The sequence below is a fragment of the Caretta caretta genome, chromosome 6 (assembly GCF_965140235.1).
Source record: "Caretta caretta isolate rCarCar2 chromosome 6, rCarCar1.hap1, whole genome shotgun sequence".
Classification (NCBI taxonomy): Eukaryota; Metazoa; Chordata; order Testudines; family Cheloniidae; genus Caretta; species Caretta caretta.
In genome coordinates this window covers 49625273-49642897 of record NC_134211.1, presented here as the reverse complement: position 1 = coordinate 49642897, position 17625 = coordinate 49625273, and the positions used below count along the sequence as shown (strand labels likewise).

At 45.1% G+C, this 17625-nt stretch overlaps 1 protein-coding gene across 2 annotated transcripts in view; it reads left to right on the top strand.

Moving 5' to 3' along the window:
* ABTB2 (ankyrin repeat and BTB domain containing 2) overlaps window positions 1-17242 on the top strand; it is a 193177-nt gene extending 175935 nt beyond the window's left edge. For both annotated transcript variants that reach the window (XM_048852837.2, XM_075129503.1), the window contains exons 8-17: window positions 1863-1959; window positions 3420-3555; window positions 5440-5666; window positions 6620-6798; window positions 7742-7847; window positions 7962-8064; window positions 9112-9202; window positions 11216-11284; window positions 13583-13696; window positions 14999-17242. In XM_048852837.2, coding sequence (XP_048708794.2) covers window positions 1863-1959; window positions 3420-3555; window positions 5440-5666; window positions 6620-6798; window positions 7742-7847; window positions 7962-8064; window positions 9112-9202; window positions 11216-11284; window positions 13583-13696; window positions 14999-15196 — 1320 coding nt within the window. In that variant the 3' untranslated portion in view covers window positions 15197-17242. The remainder of the gene's footprint in view (window positions 1-1862; window positions 1960-3419; window positions 3556-5439; window positions 5667-6619; window positions 6799-7741; window positions 7848-7961; window positions 8065-9111; window positions 9203-11215; window positions 11285-13582; window positions 13697-14998) is intronic.
* Window positions 17243-17625: the final 383 nt, after the last annotated feature.

Here is a 17625-nt window from a genome sequence, read left to right as displayed (position 1 = left end):
TAGTTCACCTCATGCTCCCGACCGAGGGCATAAGAGCCATGCACAGGCCATAACCTCTCCAGTTCCCTCTTACCACCACATGGCCTGTGTCAGAATCCCTGTGTCCACGGATTTCTCCAGCTTTTATCCTTGTACTCTAAGTCAGGGGTGGGCAGACTTTTTGGCCCGAGGGCCACATCAGGGTACCAAAACGGTATGGAGGGCTGGGTAGGGAAGGCTGTGCCTCTGCAAACAGCCTGGCCCCCACCTCCTATCCACCCCCTCCCACTTTCCGTCCCCTGACTGCCCCTCTCAGAACCCCCGACCCATCCAACTCCCTCTGCTCCTTGTCCCCTGACCGCCCCCTCCAGGGACCACCGCCCCTAACCGCCCCCTGGGACCTCAGCCCCTATCTTGCCATAACTTAGAGGTTGTAAGGACAAGCTATATTGTCTCACAGGATCTCTAAATGGATTTCTGGGTGCATCATCACGTGCTACCAATTAGTGCACATCCCTCCACCTGACAGAGTAAGGGCATACTCCACCAGAGCACAAACTGCCTCTACAGCATCAGTGGATGAAATACCATTACTGGACATAGGCAGGCAGCTATCTGGAATTCCATTTACACCTTCATTAAACACTACACGCTAGTTTAAACCTCCAGTGCAGACCCAGTAGTGGGAACTGCAATAATTCAAGCATCTTTCTTGCACCCCCACTCCAGTCTGAGTACCGCTTATCAATCACCCACATGTGGAATACACATAGGGACCAGCACTCGAAAAAGAAATGGAGGTTACTTACCAGCAACTGGAAATTCTTTGAGATGTGTGGTCCCTATCTGCCCTCCATCCCCTCTGCTTTGGATCTTACTAGATTTGCGGTACAAGGAGGAACTGGAGAGGCATCGGCCCACACTGCCTCTTACGCCCTCAGTCTGGAGCCCAAGGTGAATGACTGCGTGTGTGCAGGCCAATGGACACTGCTTGTTAGAATTTACATGCATGGGCACCACGTGTCAAATGCAGCTAGGGATGACACATCTCAAAGAACTTCCAGTTACAGCTAAGTCACCTCCATTTCCTGCCAGTTGATCCCGCTCCACATGATGGTGTCAATGTGACTTTGTTACTTTTTGCTACTTCAAATGTTTGAAAAGGATATTGTCCCCACTCCTCCATGGCCAGTTACGGCTGGCTTAGCGCCAGTCTGCCTGCAAAGAGTTCCCCCAGGGTGGGGGCTGGTTAACTCCCTGGCCAAAGTAAAGACACAGTTTATGCCCCGAATGAGGATTAGGCTTCGCGGGTGGCAGATCAGGGAAGCCCGAGGAGTCTTGTCATCCAGAATTTGCAGGGCCTAAGGTTCTGACGGAGCAGTTTGGCTCCTGTGGCAAATTCCGTTAGCCATCTTGTCTGCTTCCTGCACAGCATGTAACCAAATGGCAGGGATTTCCCACACTGCAAAAGCATCTAACCCTTTTGAGTCTGGTGATCAGATGAAAACGTGCCCACTGGGATACAATAAATAGGGGGCTTTAGTCTCCTGTCCACCTGATACCTTTCACCAGAACTAGACCGAGTATAACAAAAACAAAAAAAACAAGAACAGTAAAGAGAGAAGAATAAATAAATCCCTAAAGAGATGTTAGCCATGAGCCCCTAGGCTTCAGTCCCAGACTCAGGCAACAAACAGATGCATGTGAGAGGTGAGTTTGCCTTGCGATGGATATTTTTCCTTTAGTTTTTGCTGAGCTCCCTTTGTGTTTTTCACCCTTTGCTACGGACCTAATGGGTTTTCCTCCCAACACACAGGCTCTTCTGTTGTGTCTTTCTGAATTGCTCGGTTCTGAACTTCTTGTCTCTGATTGATCTTTTGCAGCTGCTCTTGGATGCTGGTGCCCATGTTGAGGGCTCCGCAGTTAACAGCGGTGAGGATAATTATGCTGAGACCCCACTTCAACTGGCTTCAGCGGCAGGTGAGTCAAATAAGATGCTTACGTTCTCACTCCCAAGATCACAGGAAAACTATGGCAGAAGTATAGAAGTATGGGTCAGATGTTTAGGTTTTAGTTACATGACTTGGGATTTACTTTGCATTGTACTTTAAGCCAATTAACAATGAAAGGTGTAATGAAAATTTCAAACTGGTGGGGGAGTAGGTAGCTTCCGGGGGTTAGATAATGGGATACAGTACTTTTTTCATGCCTAAATCACTAGTGGAAGCCTAGCCTAGGTTAACAGTATCTGAGAGCTGTTGCCATCTGCTGTTTGGTGACCGACCTGAAATGTGCTGCTGCGTGTCAGCTCAGTCCACATTTACCACTGTCACTAATTATCACTTCCTGCCAACAGCCTCAGCAGGGAAGCCAAGTGCTGAGTGGGACTGCAGCGTGCTTTCCCTCATAGTGCGTGCATGGGGCAGCACTGGGAAAGTTAGGTTGCCACTGTCCATCCTCTGCCTCTCCTGGAGCTGAATAGCCTCCAAGGCTGTCAGACTAACACCTTTCGTCAGCCCAAGAGTCACACTGGGAAAAACCATCCTAGGTTGTACAAAGATCTTTGCTTTATCTCATTCGTTTAAAAAAGAAACAACATCTTGAGCCTGTTCTCCAAGCAGGTGCCACGTCGGGGGTTTACATGGCATATAAGGACTCACCTGTGCCAGCTCAAAGATCATTATTCTTCTCCCTCACCTGCAGCCTACCATTTTGGTTTTCCTCTGTTCTTTCTCCATTGTTTGAAGTCTGATTATTATGGGATGGATTCTCTGGTTTGCTCTTTTTGTGCCATCCCAATGGCATAAAGGGAGCAGAAGGTTGTCCCCAAAGCTGTTGTAGCTGGCTCTCCCACCACCACTCCTGCAGCCTCTGGCAGCAGGGATGGAGGGTGGCTGGAATGCATGGTGCTCCAGTTATCCATGGCTGCAGGATGACCCCTTGCGGGCCATAGCCAGCTAGAAAGTTAGAGCAGCCCCCAGATTCCCTTTTGGACCCCCTTTTAGCTACACTCAGCAGGAGCTGACAACTGAGAATCTGTCCATATTGAAGCCAGATGCATGTACATCTGCTTGTAATGTAGTTTGAATTCAAGATGTTGAAACACGAGGGAAATGTAACTTTTTAAAAATATAGTAAAATATACCTCCCTTCCCCCCCCCATTTATACATAAAGACGTGCCTGTGCTTCAAATAGAATACAGGACTGGGTGCCAGAACTCCTGGGTTCTCTTCTGAGCTCTGCCTCTAACTAGTTGTGTGGCACTGGGCAACTTAGCCTCTTTGTGTCTCAGTTTCTTCCATCTGTAAAATGGGGATAATAATATTTGTCTCCCTCTCGGGTGTTGTGAGGCTTAATTAACACTTGTGGGGTGCTATAGAAGTGCCTTTTAAAGGATGCTGGAAAATGGAATTATCATTACTTTCCTGCCAATTCTTAGGGAACTATGAGCTGGTCAGTTTGTTATTGAGTAGGGGCGCAGACCCCCTCCTGAGTATGCTGGAAGTCAATGGGATGTCCTCATCGCTTCACGAAGACATGAACTGCTTTAGTCACTCAGCCGCACATGGGCACAGGTAAACCTCTGTTCAAAATCAGCCTTAAATTGAAGACCCTCTCAGTGCGGGGATTCGTATACAATTGTTGTACAAGTTCACTGAGGTCTCTTGTTGTAGGGTACCCGCATCGCACACAGGCTGTAGCATGGCTTTACACCACAATTCCCAGACCAAAAATCCCTATCCACACTGGTCTAGGAAGTGTTGCTAGAACCCTCCCAGCAATAGCCATGTTTTAATGCAGTAGAGTTACTAGCATTATTCTGACTCCAGTGTGGCCAGACCCTGCACTTACTTTTGAAGGAATGCATTGGAAAGTAATTATCACTTTGAGTGGTTCTATTCCCAGAATAACTGTGTAAAATTGGCACCTTCTTATTCAACAGATGCAATCCCACAGGGTTTGCAGATCTATATTTTAGTCACTAAAGTCAGCAAATAAGTTTTTCTTCTGCTTTTTTCACACCTGTTAGCAGCACTACAGAGCCACCATAGCTAGGAGAGAAGGAGCTGGATTTGTTTCTGGGTCAGGCAGCAACAACAGAATTGTTAAGTTCCAACTGCAGGGCACAATTCCGAAGATGTGGGTCGCACGTGTATAACTGGAGGCAGAATTTGAAGGCAATGGGGTTCCTGAGGTGCAATCTGGGGCAGAATTAGGTCTGCAGAAACTTTAATACAGATGATGTGTGAATCAGAAAAAAACCAGCTTGGCTCTTCCATTCCAGGCTGTGTTTGCAGGGTTGGTATTTAGAAATAACATTTCATTATCTGTAAACTGATCCGGAAATCATTCTAGCTCAGTCTCCATCAGAAAAATTAGTTTTGGTGTAACCACATTGATATAGTTACACCAATTCCAAACCCTTAACCTAGATGTGCTGCAGCAGTGTACAACTGGGCTTACATCAATGCAGCGCATGCTGGTAACTTACCAAATTGAATCATAACAATGTAAACCCCACTTTATATTGGTGCAGCATGTCTGCATTAAGACTTGGCTCCCCAGGAACTACAGTGATGTAGTTATACCGACAAACATTTTCCTAATGCTACTTCCCATGACTCAAGAGCTTGTGAAATGTTGCACCTTATCTTTTCAGTGTTAACATCCTTGATTGTGCAATGTCTTATGGTAAAGCATCCGATGGGTTAATTGTGCCACAGTAAGAGTCCTCTTTCTATAACATGTTCTTACTATGCAAATAATGAAGTTAAGCCTCCTATTTCTGGATGATTTTTGTGGGAGGGTGATCAGAAGGCATGAGATTATGTAGTATCAATTCATGCAGAAAGGGTAAAATCCAGTTCTTTGTGCACTGAGAGCGCCAGCTAGTGGCAATTCAGCACAACATCTTATGTTGGCCTAATTGTCTTGGATAGCCAACATCTGTCCCTTAAGGCTTCTCACATCTGTAGGAAAACCAAGGACCCAGGAATTCTAAATGGGACCCTCTGGTGTTGGACAGGGGCAAGCCATTGCTAGTATTGCTGGTCTGCCAGCCACACAAAGCAAACACTCACAGGATTTGATGAAACCAGTCCTGACTAATCTGCCATAATAACGTTTAAAGACCCAATCATTAGAGGAACCCAGCTCCATCTCTGGGGGGAGGAGGAAGGCATAGGTGTTGGAACTAGGGGTGCGGGGCATGCTGCAGCACTCCCTGGCTTGAAGGGGTTTCCATTATATACCAGGTTTACAGTTTGGTTCAATGGCTCTCAGCAATCCCCCTGTAAAAATTGTTCCAGCACCCCTGGAGGAAGGGTTCATCTCTGGAAAGAAATGAGTCACTAAGTCAGGCTTCCAGGACTTCTGGGCCCAAATCACCCTGCCTGGCCTGTCTGGTTTGTGGGCCTTTAATTTATTAAAGAGCAATTCCTCTTCTTTTTCCTCCACAGAAACGTGCTGCGCAAGCTCCTGACCCAGCCTCAGCAGTCGAAGGGAGATGTTCTCTCGCTGGAGGAGATTTTAGCTGAGGGAGTGGAGAGTGACACCTCCAGCCAGGACAGCTCCATCGAGGGGCAGGTCAGGCTGTGTAAAACCAGGATGAAGGCCCTGCAGGAGGCCATGTATTACAGTGCTGAGCATGGCTACGTGGACATCACCATGGAGCTCCGGGTACTTGGTAAGGCAGATCTGAAGTAGCTAGAACCCTAATAACCTGTCTCTGCGAGAGCAGGGATTACAGGTCACTAGGAGAAGGGCCTTCACCATCAAGTTCAGATCTGACACACATTGATGGGGGAAAAGGGTAGTCTCTAATTTAAATAGAAAAGAAATCAAACTGCTTACTGATCACTCAGCTGCATATTCAAAAGGGCCCACTGATTTAGAGTGCCCCAATTTCTGGAACAGCCTGGGACCTGAAGATCAGAGCAGCTGATCCCTTCACTCCACTCCATTTGAAGTCTGTCAGAGTTGTGAGTGCTCAGCACATCTGAAAACTCAGGCCCCTCGGAAGTGTCTCAAGTTGAGCTCTCAAAACCAGAGACAGTCAATGCCCAGGAATAGGATTTGAGGACCCGGCTTGCACCTATTCTTACACCTGTAAGGTAGACAACTGAAGACTTTGAAATGTGCATGTCTAAATAAGATAGCTCATCAGAACAAACATGCCGCAATACTGAATTATAGCTATCACAATGGGTTTATATAAAATTGGCTATTCTGTAATGGTGCAGCTAATCTGCAGAATTCAGATTGCTGCTATGCTTGCAGAGAAAACCGGTGGATGAAATGAAGGTTAAAGGGATAGCAGGCTTGGCAAGAACAGGAACTCCTGAGTTCTAATCTTTAGTCCTGACGCTAATTTTCTCTGTGACCATGGGCAAGTCACTTCGCTTTCCTGAGCTTTCCTCAGTGACTCAGCTTCCTCACCTTTAAAATGGGGATAGTGGTACAGTTGCTTTCCAGATTTGCTGGGAGGTCAAATTAGTTGTGTAAATTGTAAAGCACTTTCAAAATAAAAAGAGCCACTTAAATGCGGATGATGATTAGAGTAAGAGAGGAAATACCCTCTTGCTTGCTATTTCAGCAACTACCCTCCCCCCACTCACTTTCCCTTGTGTCTGGTTACAGGAATCCCATGGAAGCTTCATGTGTGGATTGAGTCATTACGGACAACCTTTTACCAGTTTCGCTATTCAGTCGTGCAGAACCTCTTAAGGGAGTTTGTCACTATTAAGGAGGAGGACTATAACGAAGAGCTGGTTAACGAAGGGCTGCAGCTAATGTTTGATATCCTCAAAACCAGCAAAGTAATCATTCATTTTTTAACAACATGAAGTTCAAATCCTTTGAGCCAGGAGTTTCACAATTATTTGATTATTGTTTCTACTAGAAGCAACGTAAACCCATGTCAGGGCCCGAATGAATTATGGATGTACAGACAGCCGTGGCTGTGTTTACCCAAGCTTATGTAATAATGCACTACCAGGGATCAAGACATGAGGGATCCAATACTTGCTTCCTCCATGTCAAAGATGCTTATTTTAATGGAAATCCTTGTATAAACCCCACTTTAGTGATTGGCTTTTGGAACTGAGTGAGTTTACAGTAACGAAAGGGATTACCTGCAAAGTACTGGGGAGCTCAGACTGTCGGTAGCATCTCATCTACCTTCCTGGAATTTTCTGAACAATATTATTAGCTGTTATTGAATAGCAATCTTTTTTCTTTCTTTTTAAAAGTTGGCCTGACCATGCTTCCATTGAATTCAATGGTAGTTTTTGCATTGATTTCAGTGGGAGTAAGATCAGGGCCTATATCATTGTAGACTCCCTGGAGATAGCAGGGAGAGGGACTGGATGGTTAAAAACTAATGCAAAATTTGAACTTTAAAATAGTGCAGAGCCAAGCAACAAACTGATACGTTAGGAACAGTTTCCTGATGATAAGCCATGCTGTGGATTTTGTTGTGTAGAAGTCGGGGGAGATTTGCTGTGTAAGGATTGAGCTCTCTTAAAGTAATTCTTTTTCCTTGACAGATGTGTGCCATAAACTTGCTGAGAATATTTTTGTGGTGAAATTCACCTGTGTGCATAGGTCTTGAGTTGGCCTCTCTGCACAGAGCCCTTATAGACAGAGTAGTCCTTAAAAGCAGCAAAGGAAGATTCCTATTATATAAGCAGCAAGCAAACTATTACAGCCCGTGGAGCCTACTTTTAAGCACTAATGATATAAATTCCTTCTTCCTTACAGAATGATTCAATCAACCAGCAGCTTGCAGCCATCTTCACCCACTGCTATGGCAGCAGTCCTATACCCAACATTCCTGAAATACAAAAGACGTTGCCGGCCCGGCTTGGTGAGATACTCAGCTTTATCTCAGTGAGACAGTTTCCACAGTGGTTTTGCATTTTCTCTTTGGCGTGCTGCAGCATTTTAAACTTTTTTCCCTGTCCCATCTTTTTTCCAACAGATCCTCACTTTCTAAACAATAAAGAAATGTCTGATGTAACTTTTCTAGTGGAAGGAAAGCTGTTTTATGCACACAAAGTCCTGCTGGTTACTGCTTCCAACAGGTGAGTCAGCCTCCATGAGCTACACCTACTAACTGCAACTGTGTTATTCGTGCTAAATGGAGATTAGTGATGGAGGACAGGGGCCTGTAATCCCTTACTCAAATGAGCAGCCCTTCATCACCAGTAGCCTCAATGGGGCTACCGGCATGAGTAAAGACTACTCACTTGAGTTTACATGATCAAGCCACAAAACTTTTAGAGCCAGATTCTTTGCCTATGCTCAGACCATTAGGGAGTGGGGTCAGACCTGATTTTCTACCCAGTCCCAATGCAGGTTAGAACAACAAGGGGGCTGCTCTGGCATGCACTAGTGGTTAATGTTTACTAAGGAACTGTCCAGCACCTGAGCATAGCTGGAGTGCAGCTTGCTCTGGCCACTTCTTTCCCACCCCTCCTTGCCTCTAACCCCCAAGGCTGAGGGAAGGACAGTGTAGGAGCCAGGTATTCTAGCTCTGTACTTACTGGAGCCTGCCTCACCCCAGGGAAGTCCTCAGCAAAAGCGTTAAGGCCAGATTCTGTCCTCTCTTGCACCCCAGGAGCAAAGGCAAGTGAGGGAGGTATAAAGAATTTGGCTCCTTAGCACTGTGTACCTTGATTTTTTTTACAAAATACACTGAATCCCCAATATATTTTGCTCTTGCTCCTTACATGGAGATATTTTTCAGTTGATCCTATTATAGGATCAGTTATTTGCTTTTAAAACTAATATTAATGCAATGTACAATTCTCAGGATTTGATTCAGCTCCAGTTTTATGTGAGTCTAATGCCATGGATTTCAGTGCAATTAGAACACCTTAAAACTGCAGTAACATGGGAGTGAATCCAGTCTTGGGGAGTTTACAGATTTTGCACTCCGAAGTTTACAGTTTAGTTGCTGTTAAACATGTTGATTATTTGTTTTGAAAAATATAAAGTATAAATGCAAATACACTAGGACTAAGATTCTCCATTTCCCCTTTGTTTACTGACGAACCCAAGCAAAGATGATGCAGAGTGGCAAAAATGCAGAAAATCTATTAAGCAAACTTCTGTCTCCATTTTCTCAGGTTTAAGACCCTGATGACCAATAAACCAGAATTAGACAGCCAAGGCAGTAAGACTGTTGAAATTGGTGATATGAAATACAGTATTTTCAAGGTATGTAAATTATGCGCACCCTTACCACGAGCACTGTTTGTCTCCTCCTGTACTGACTGTGAAGCAAAGGCTACATGTTTTAATGTCAGAGAGAAATGATAACCGCAATTGGTCTGATTCAAACATCTCTGCGTTTTTAGGTGTGTTCTGATCTGCATCCAAACTTGCCAGCTTGGGCCTAGCTCTGAAAAGAATACGATTGGATTTTGGTTTTTTTAAGGCAGCCAATCTCCTTCATAACGGAGGACAAATAGGGTCTTTTATTTGAGTAGTTTTGTGTAGTTCTGCAAGTTCCCAGGCACAATTTTCATGCTGTGTTAAGTAAAAAAAGAACCCTGGATAGAGCCGGAGACCTGCCTAGTAATTCAAATCAGACGGTCAGAAGTCGGTGGGGCTCTCTTTAAAGACTTGATTTTGAGAATTCCACTATTACTTTTGTTGGTGTTTCCATATTTATGTGACCTAAGGGAGGTTCGTTCATGATGAAGAGATGGTAGGTTTAAAAAAAAAAAAAAAGAAAAAAAAACCCAGCAGGTCCGTGAAATCCAATAGTCAGGCATTGTTCCAGGTTTTCAGATCTGCATTTCAAATTAGGAAGGAAATGTGCAGAATAGAGAAATCTGAAAGTGCAGAACAGCTGAAAGTCTGTAACTGTTTCACTAAAGTGTTTAGGACTCATCTTGGCTTTCTCCCTCACAGTGTCTCTATATGGTCATCACCATATAGTATCTCCGCATCCAATGGGGATAATTTGAGCACAGAAACATCCCTACTGCTCTATCCCAAGAGGGTTTCTGACATTTTGTATTTGAATTGAAAAGCAATTGCAGTGTCTGCATCCAAGCTGTGCAGCTCAGGCCCATGACTGAAGAGAATAAAGTGTATTAAGGCAGGTCTCCTTAACATAGCATGAAGAAGGTCTTTGATCAATGGGGTTTTGTGATTCGAGAAGCTCCAAGGCATGATTTTCAGGCTGTGGTGTTTGCAATGTCGTAGAACCAGAGAGGGCAGGGAGAGGATTTTGCCTCTTGGGACAATGTGGTAGATTGAAAAATAATACACTGAAAGCTGTAAGAAATGACCAGTAAAGGTGCCCTTCTAACGAAATAGAGAGGGAGCGGATGTGTGAGGAGACTTTGGGGCACGTTCTTAGAGGACATGAGGTTACCTACTGAAAGTGGTATCATTTTCACTGTTTAGGGGAGACAGTTTTGCCTAGTGGATAAAGCATGAGACTGAGATTCAAGAGACCTGGGTTCTGTTCAGCAGCAGGCACAGGGATCAGGTTTTGCTATATGATTGTACAGCATCTAGAACGATGGGACCCTGACTGCAGCTGCTTGGCACTACTGCAATATAAATAGTAGTAAATGGGATGACCTTGGTTTTCAAGTGAAAAACCAGTTCCCTGATAACGGGCATGGGGAAGGGGCAGGAGAGTGCAAAGGGGTTGGTTTTGGAACAGTAGGGAGGTGAGCATGAGAGGGTGAGAGTGGAAACGGGGGCTGCCCATGTCTGTCTCCTCAGCCAAACAACCCCTCTCTTTCCTGGCCTCAAACCCCCCGGTTGAAAGACTTGTGATATGGGGAGGCTTATTGGAAGCTCTAGGGGGAGGGCAGTGTGTCACCATCTGGCAGGCTGTACAGTGTATATGCACTCAGCTAGCCTGCCACCAATTTCACTGCCTGGCAGCTCCTGGGTGCAGCTAGCCTGCAAAGCTTTACAAAAAACAGGACCCCCTGCAGAGTTTTAACAGGGGCCTTGCCGTTGCTCAGAGACACATTGTCACCCTTGGCCTAAATTCCTTGATGTGGCTCCCTTCAAAGCCAGAAAAAGAAAAGAACATTGGAAAGCACCACAGCCAGGCCATTAGAAAATGTCAAAGCTGTTATCAAGACCCACGGGAAGCTGGAGCTGTGATTTCTGTTTGCTTCCTAAGGGCAGCATGGGTATTTAAATTCCTCTGTGTCCTGACTGACAAAAGCTTCAGGCCTGGCCCTTTTCCTATTTCAGATGCTGATGCAGTATTTATATTATGGAGGAACAGAATCTATGGAAATTCCCACAGCTGATATCCTAGAGGTGAGAACATTTTCTTCCAAATGCACTCAGGGATGATGGGGCGTGGAAGCCAAAAGAAGCTAGGGCTTTGAAAGGAGGTGATGCTTTCAAAGCACATAGTCAATACTGCTTGACAAGTGACTGCTGGGAAAGATGAGAGCAGCTACCAATGTTTTCATGGGACATGTCATGTGGCTGCTTTATGCACACAGAAAAGTGTTAAAACACCCAGTGTTCTTTTAGGAGAAAATAAGGAATTGTGGAAGGTGAATGTGTTTTTAGGTCTCAGGAAGTTTGTGTCATCTGAAATAGGAAGCGGTTACTACTTCAGATGGCTTCTGCAGAACAAGGAGATCTGTGTGTAGATGTGGTTGCCCCATCTCAAAAAAGATATACTGAAATTGGAAAAGGTCAGAAAAAGGTAACAAAAATGATTAGGGGTATGGAACAGCTTCCATATGAAGAGAGATTAATAAGACTGGGACTTTCCAGCTTGGAAAAGATATGACTAAGGGGGGGATAGAGGTCTATAAAATCATGATGGGTGTGGAGAAAGTAAATAAGTGTTATTTATTCCTCCTCATAACACAAGAACTAGGGGCCACCAAATGAAATTAACAGGGAGCGGGTTCAAAACATGGACAGAAACTTCCTGTATGAATCATTCCTACCCCAGGAAAATAGACCATGTGGAATGTGTAATAGAACACAGCAGATAGAAGAGAGATTTCCCTCTACTGTCTACATTTTAAGCAAACATAGTGAGGAGCCAACCCTTGTATTTGGGCATAGAACATGTACAACACCCAACCCTGCCTATGTGCCTCAATGCTGCCATTTAAGGAGTACTTCAAAGGGTGAGAAGATAATTCAGTGTCCCAGGCCTCTCTACTGAGACTGCTATCATGGAGACAGTTATGGTGCTGGTTTTTGTGATGACGAGGTCTGTACACTAGGAACTGGACTGAGGCCAGACACATAGGCCATCAGATAGTAACTATATTTGGTCACTGACAGCCTAGGGTAGATTAAAAGACTTCATAGGCCAGGGGTGGCCAAACTGTGGCTCTTTTACCATTAATGTATGGCATGCAGAGTCCCACACATAGAATCATAGAGTATCAGGGCTGGAAGGGACCTCAGGAGGGCATCTAGTCCAACCCCCTGCTCGAAGCAGGACCAATTCCCAGTTAAATCATCCCAGCCAGGGCTTTGTCAAGCCTGACCTTAAAAACCTCTAAGGAAGGAGATTCTACCACCTCCCTAGGTAACGCATTCCAGTGTTTCACCACCCTCCTAGTGAAAAAGTTTTTCCTAATATCCAATCTAAACCTCCCCCACTGCAACTTGAGACCATTACTCCTCGTTCTGTCATCTGCTACCATTGAGAACAGTCTAGAGCCATCCTCTTTGGAACCCCCTTTCAGGTAGTTGACGGCTGCTATCAAATCCCCCCTCATTCTTCTCTTCTGCAGGCTAAACAATCCCAGCTCCCTCAGCCTCTTCTCATAAGTCATGTGTTCCAGACCTCTAATAATTTTTGTTGCCCTCTGCTGGACTCTCTCCAATTTTTCCACATCCTTCTTGTAGAGTGGGGCCCAAAACTGGACACAGTACTCCAGATGAGGCCTCACCAATGTCGAATAGAGGGGAACGATCACGTCCCTCGATCTGCTGGCAATGCTCCTACTTATACAGCTCAAAATGCTGTTAGCCTTTCTGGCAACAAGGGCCCACTGTTGACTCATATTCCAGCTTCTCATCACATCTTCCCCCATTCTCTACTTACTAGAAAGTGGGGGGGGGGGGGGAGAGGAGAGAAAGGAGCTCAGGACCTCTACCTTGCAGTGGGGAGGGGCATCTTGGGACTTCAGCCCCACTCCTGCTGAAGCCCCAAGCCCTGGTAGGTGCACCCTGGCTCTCGAACTTCTGAAGATGGTCATATGAGGCTCAGCAGGTCAGTAAATTTGGCCACCCCGTCATAGACTGTCTCCAGTTCCCTAGTCACCTAAACAAAAAGGAAGATGAATTCAGCTGCCAGTGGATGTAGTAAATGTCTCTCTTCTGACTTTTCTAGGAGGTGCACAAATTTAAGAATGCAGGAAGGCGCTTGCCACTTTCATTCAGTGCTATACTCAGAATAATGAAAATGCTATGTGTATTCTTCTCTATTGGCCTTCTGCTCTCACAGGAGGGCTAGCCCTCAAGAGAAGGAGTTAGAAGATCCTTTGAGGAAGGAATGTATGTTTTTATTTGCCTTCCATAAGTCAGGAGTCAGCCACACTTTGATTTTGAAAAATGTCTCTCTTGTCCCAATAGCTGCTGTCAGCCGCCAGCCTGTTTCAACTGGATGGCCTCCAAAGACACTGTGAAATCTTATGTGCCCAGAGCATCAGTATGGAGAGCTCTGTTAACATCTATAAATATGCAAAGGTAAAGGCTGAGCTATCTTGTTTAGACCCCACAAATGCCTAGGAACACAGGCACTTCACATGCTTGATGCTGTGTGGTATTTTGGACAAGAGTCATGGTGCAAGATGATGCAGGCATGCACTGGCTGAGCCAATTCTGCACTAAATTTGCTTGCAAAATGAGAGTTTGTATCCAATCTGTAATTTAATATAAATGACCCAACGTGTGTTACCACTAGGAACATAGAGCAGTTCAGCATTCCTGGAAATCAGCAGGAGTCTGGGATGTAGTAGAGAGGCAGAAGCAGGCTGCTAAAGATTACATCAGAAAATATTAGGAAGTAAAATAAACATTAAATATTTATTATATTTCTATTAATATTTGTTTACTTTTTTGCATTATGTGCAGTGACACCAGACTGACAGTTTCAATGTGGGAATCTCATGCACTTGCCCAAGGCTGCTGTGTTTGGGTTCCCAACAGCCAAGGGGAAACTATTCCTTTTTGGGGGGGGGGGGAATTGATTTTCTAATGTAAATTGAGTTCCTTATGTAACTTTTATAAAAAAATTCTATTCCTGTTAAGAATCCCCAAACCTTTGGGAGCTTCTAAATGTTGAGCATAAAATACATTGCTTTTCCCCCAGTGTCGTGGTGTCTTATCTGATGATGCTGAAGTGGATGTAACTAGGTAAATAATTACTGGGAGAACCAAAGGAGACTATTTGGGAGCTATAGAGCCCTTGGGACAATCTGAGGCACTCACAGGCATGGTATTAGAGTGGCTCTTCCCCATCTCATTCTGCGCCTTGGTCTAGGAGTGAGCATTCTATCATATACACCATATTTCCATGGCCACTCATATTACATACCAGCTGGCAAGATTCCTTTGTTGTGTGATGATGCGACACATGGACTTGAGGCTCACACAAAACAGGTATCTTGGCCATTTCATCAGCCAGCTGCTCTTTTCCTTTAAGGGCCACTGGACTGTGGCTCAGCTAACAGAAGGAGATCAGAGGATTAGAAATAAAAAATTTACTTCATCCCCTGGAAAATATCCCAGTGGGATGAACCTCTCCAGCTGCATGCACGCACACAGGGAGAGGAAAGAGAGTCCTTCGTAGCATGGGTGTCCTTTCCATTAGCATTTACCAACTACATCATTACGTACATACCCCTTCCCCTAACCGTCCTTTGTTTTGCAGGCATCCTGCCCAATGAAGCTGTCAGAGGGAAAGGGCTTAGCAGTGGCAGCTGTGGAAATGTCCTTTAACTTGTAGGGCTCACAGAGAAGGTCACTGGCTCCTGTTCTGTTTTACAGATCCACAGTGCACCTGAACTGGCCTCATTCTGCGAGGGCTTCTTCCTCAAACACATGAACTCTCTGCTGGAACAGGACTCGTTCCGACAGCTCATCTACGGCAGGAACAGCAAGGTGCAAGGTCTGGACCCTCTGCGGGACCTGCAGACAACACTGGCCAGTCGACTGCATTCTATTTACATCACCTCAAGAGTGTGAGGCAGGGGCAAAGCAGCAGCAGCAGGAACGCTAGGGCATCACACTGGCACGGGACCTTATCCAGCTGGGGCTTCCAGGTCTGTCTTATGGAACCACCAGCTCATGCTGAAAGTCCCCACCTAAGCTGACGCCCTTAGGGCAGTGATTTCTCTGGGGAGCGTGTTAGAGTGCTGCAACTATTCTAACGACAAAGGAGGGGAGGTGGCTTTTTTCTTCTGTGCTGTACGGCATCAGAGTGACACCAGGACAGCACCAACAGGAAAAATGGAGGCAGCAACTGAAGAACCTGGCCTGAAGAGAAGATCTATGTTTCCGTTTTCATGAGCACAAGGTGAAAGCTGCTAGGGAAACAGCGCACGCAGATGCAGCAGAGTGAGGCCTAACACTGGGGGTGTTTCGAACATGCTAATCTAATCTACACTCCCCATCAGGTTGATGTGTATACACCAGTGGTGCTTTTAAAAGGGTGTGTTGATAGTCCTCTAATCCCATGAACCTCTGAGCATTCAGTCACCTGACCAAATGCGTATAGTAGTTAGCATGCTCAGGCTACCACTGTAGCTATAAACACGAGTTTTACACATGGCAAAAGACTCTAGCCTTGTTGCCCATAAATTCTTTGCACCCCACAAGGCTGAGAGAAGGTGAGACAGTAAAATAGGCCTCTACAATTATCTTTTTTCAGTAGCACCTACTTTGGAGAATGTAGCCAAGTTTTGATCTACTTGTCTGTGTTCAGTGGTGGCCAATGGGAAAGAAAATAGCCTATCCTATTTACACTGTAAAGGTTTGATCAAGTGTCTTGTAGTGTCCAAGTCATCCCATTTTTAACAGTCTGGGAATGGCACATGGAGCACTCCTGCATGATTAGTGACTGATGCAATGAGAGGAGGTGGTTTTCAAAAATGCTGCAGCAAAACCTATTGCTGTGTTGAGGGGCCTAGGTCCTAGTATTGTGTGTACCACCTAGACTCCCTTAAAGCCAAGCAGGAATGTACAGCTCATTCTTCCCTGATGCTGTGCTCTCTTGCTGGAGGTGGCGTGGTGTAGAGAAACATGCATGAGAGGAAAGCCTGACACAAACTTGTGGCCATGGGCAAGTCAGTCCTCTCTACAGCTGTGGAGATGGAAGTAATGGGGATACTTCCTCAAATACACTACTTCCCTGGAGGTGGGGGGAAGGGTATACTGCAGAATGCTTGCACGCATTAGCTCACCGTTGCCCTCTATGTCTAGGAAACGTTTAGGTTGCAGTACTTAGGGTTGAAGTATCTAGTTTTAAGATTCACTGTGTTTTCTTAGCTTACAAAGGGCAGAAACTACCAAACTTTTTTTAAAAAAATACAAGCACAGATCTTAGAAACAAAGATGTAAGGTGACTGATGTCCATTCATCCTGCTGTCACCATTAGCTAAAACCTGCCCCCTGCAACCATTCCCTGCTGGTCTGTGTTGGCACATACTGAAAGTGTTAGCTAAAATGCTTCATTTTAGGCTGGGGGGCGGGGGGAGGGGGGAAAGAAAGCTTTCAATGTAGAGTTGGGATTTCTTGGAAATCTGAACTATGAAATGCTAAACAGGCTGAGGGGAGAAGGCTCAGGCTCAGCCGAAAAGAACAGTCAAGGTTTGGTGGAGGAGGGGAAAGGAAGGGCAGAGTGCAACATCTCCAGCTAATTGGTCAAAACAGGATTGCAGATTGCATGACCTGAGTGTGCTTGGCTAGCCAGGGACATATAAGCCTATGGATGATCAACTGGTGTTCTCAGCCAATTTCCAACTGGTCTGACTTGTGTTATAAATACACAGTTTTGAAGAGCACCAGCTTCATTAACCCTATTTATTCTTAGAAAGCCAGAGGCTGTTCCAGCTTTCTCACTGGAAGAAACCCCAAAAAGGCCATAGCCTGGAAAATATTTCAAAGAGCTGCTCCAGCTAGCTGTACAAAAGCATAGGTCCAGTTTTATTGCTGTAATATCGTCTGTTAACTGTACATTCATGGTGTCATTTATGTAAATGTACCAGGATTTTGCTAACAATGTAACATTTATGCTTTGTGTTTTGACTCAGTTATTTTAACGGGGGGGGGGAAGCATTTACCACATGGTAACATTTTTCCACTAATGAAGACAAGGCTGTTCTGTACTTTAGCCTGTATATTGTGTGTGTAGGGACAGGTGTGCCATTTACCTTTGAGATTGGAATAGTTTTGAAAATGCCCATGGGGGGGGGGGTAGGAAGCATGTTTGTCATGCCATGGTACAAGGGGAGCAAACATGAGGGGATGTGTCTTTCCTGCCTGAGAATCACTCACTTTAATTATTGTCAAACAGGGACTAGGGAGAAGGGGGAGAGAATTAGAAAATAAAAAAAAAAAAAAAATCCAAATAAAAACATTCTTCAGTAAGGTGCCACAAGTACTCCTTTTCATTC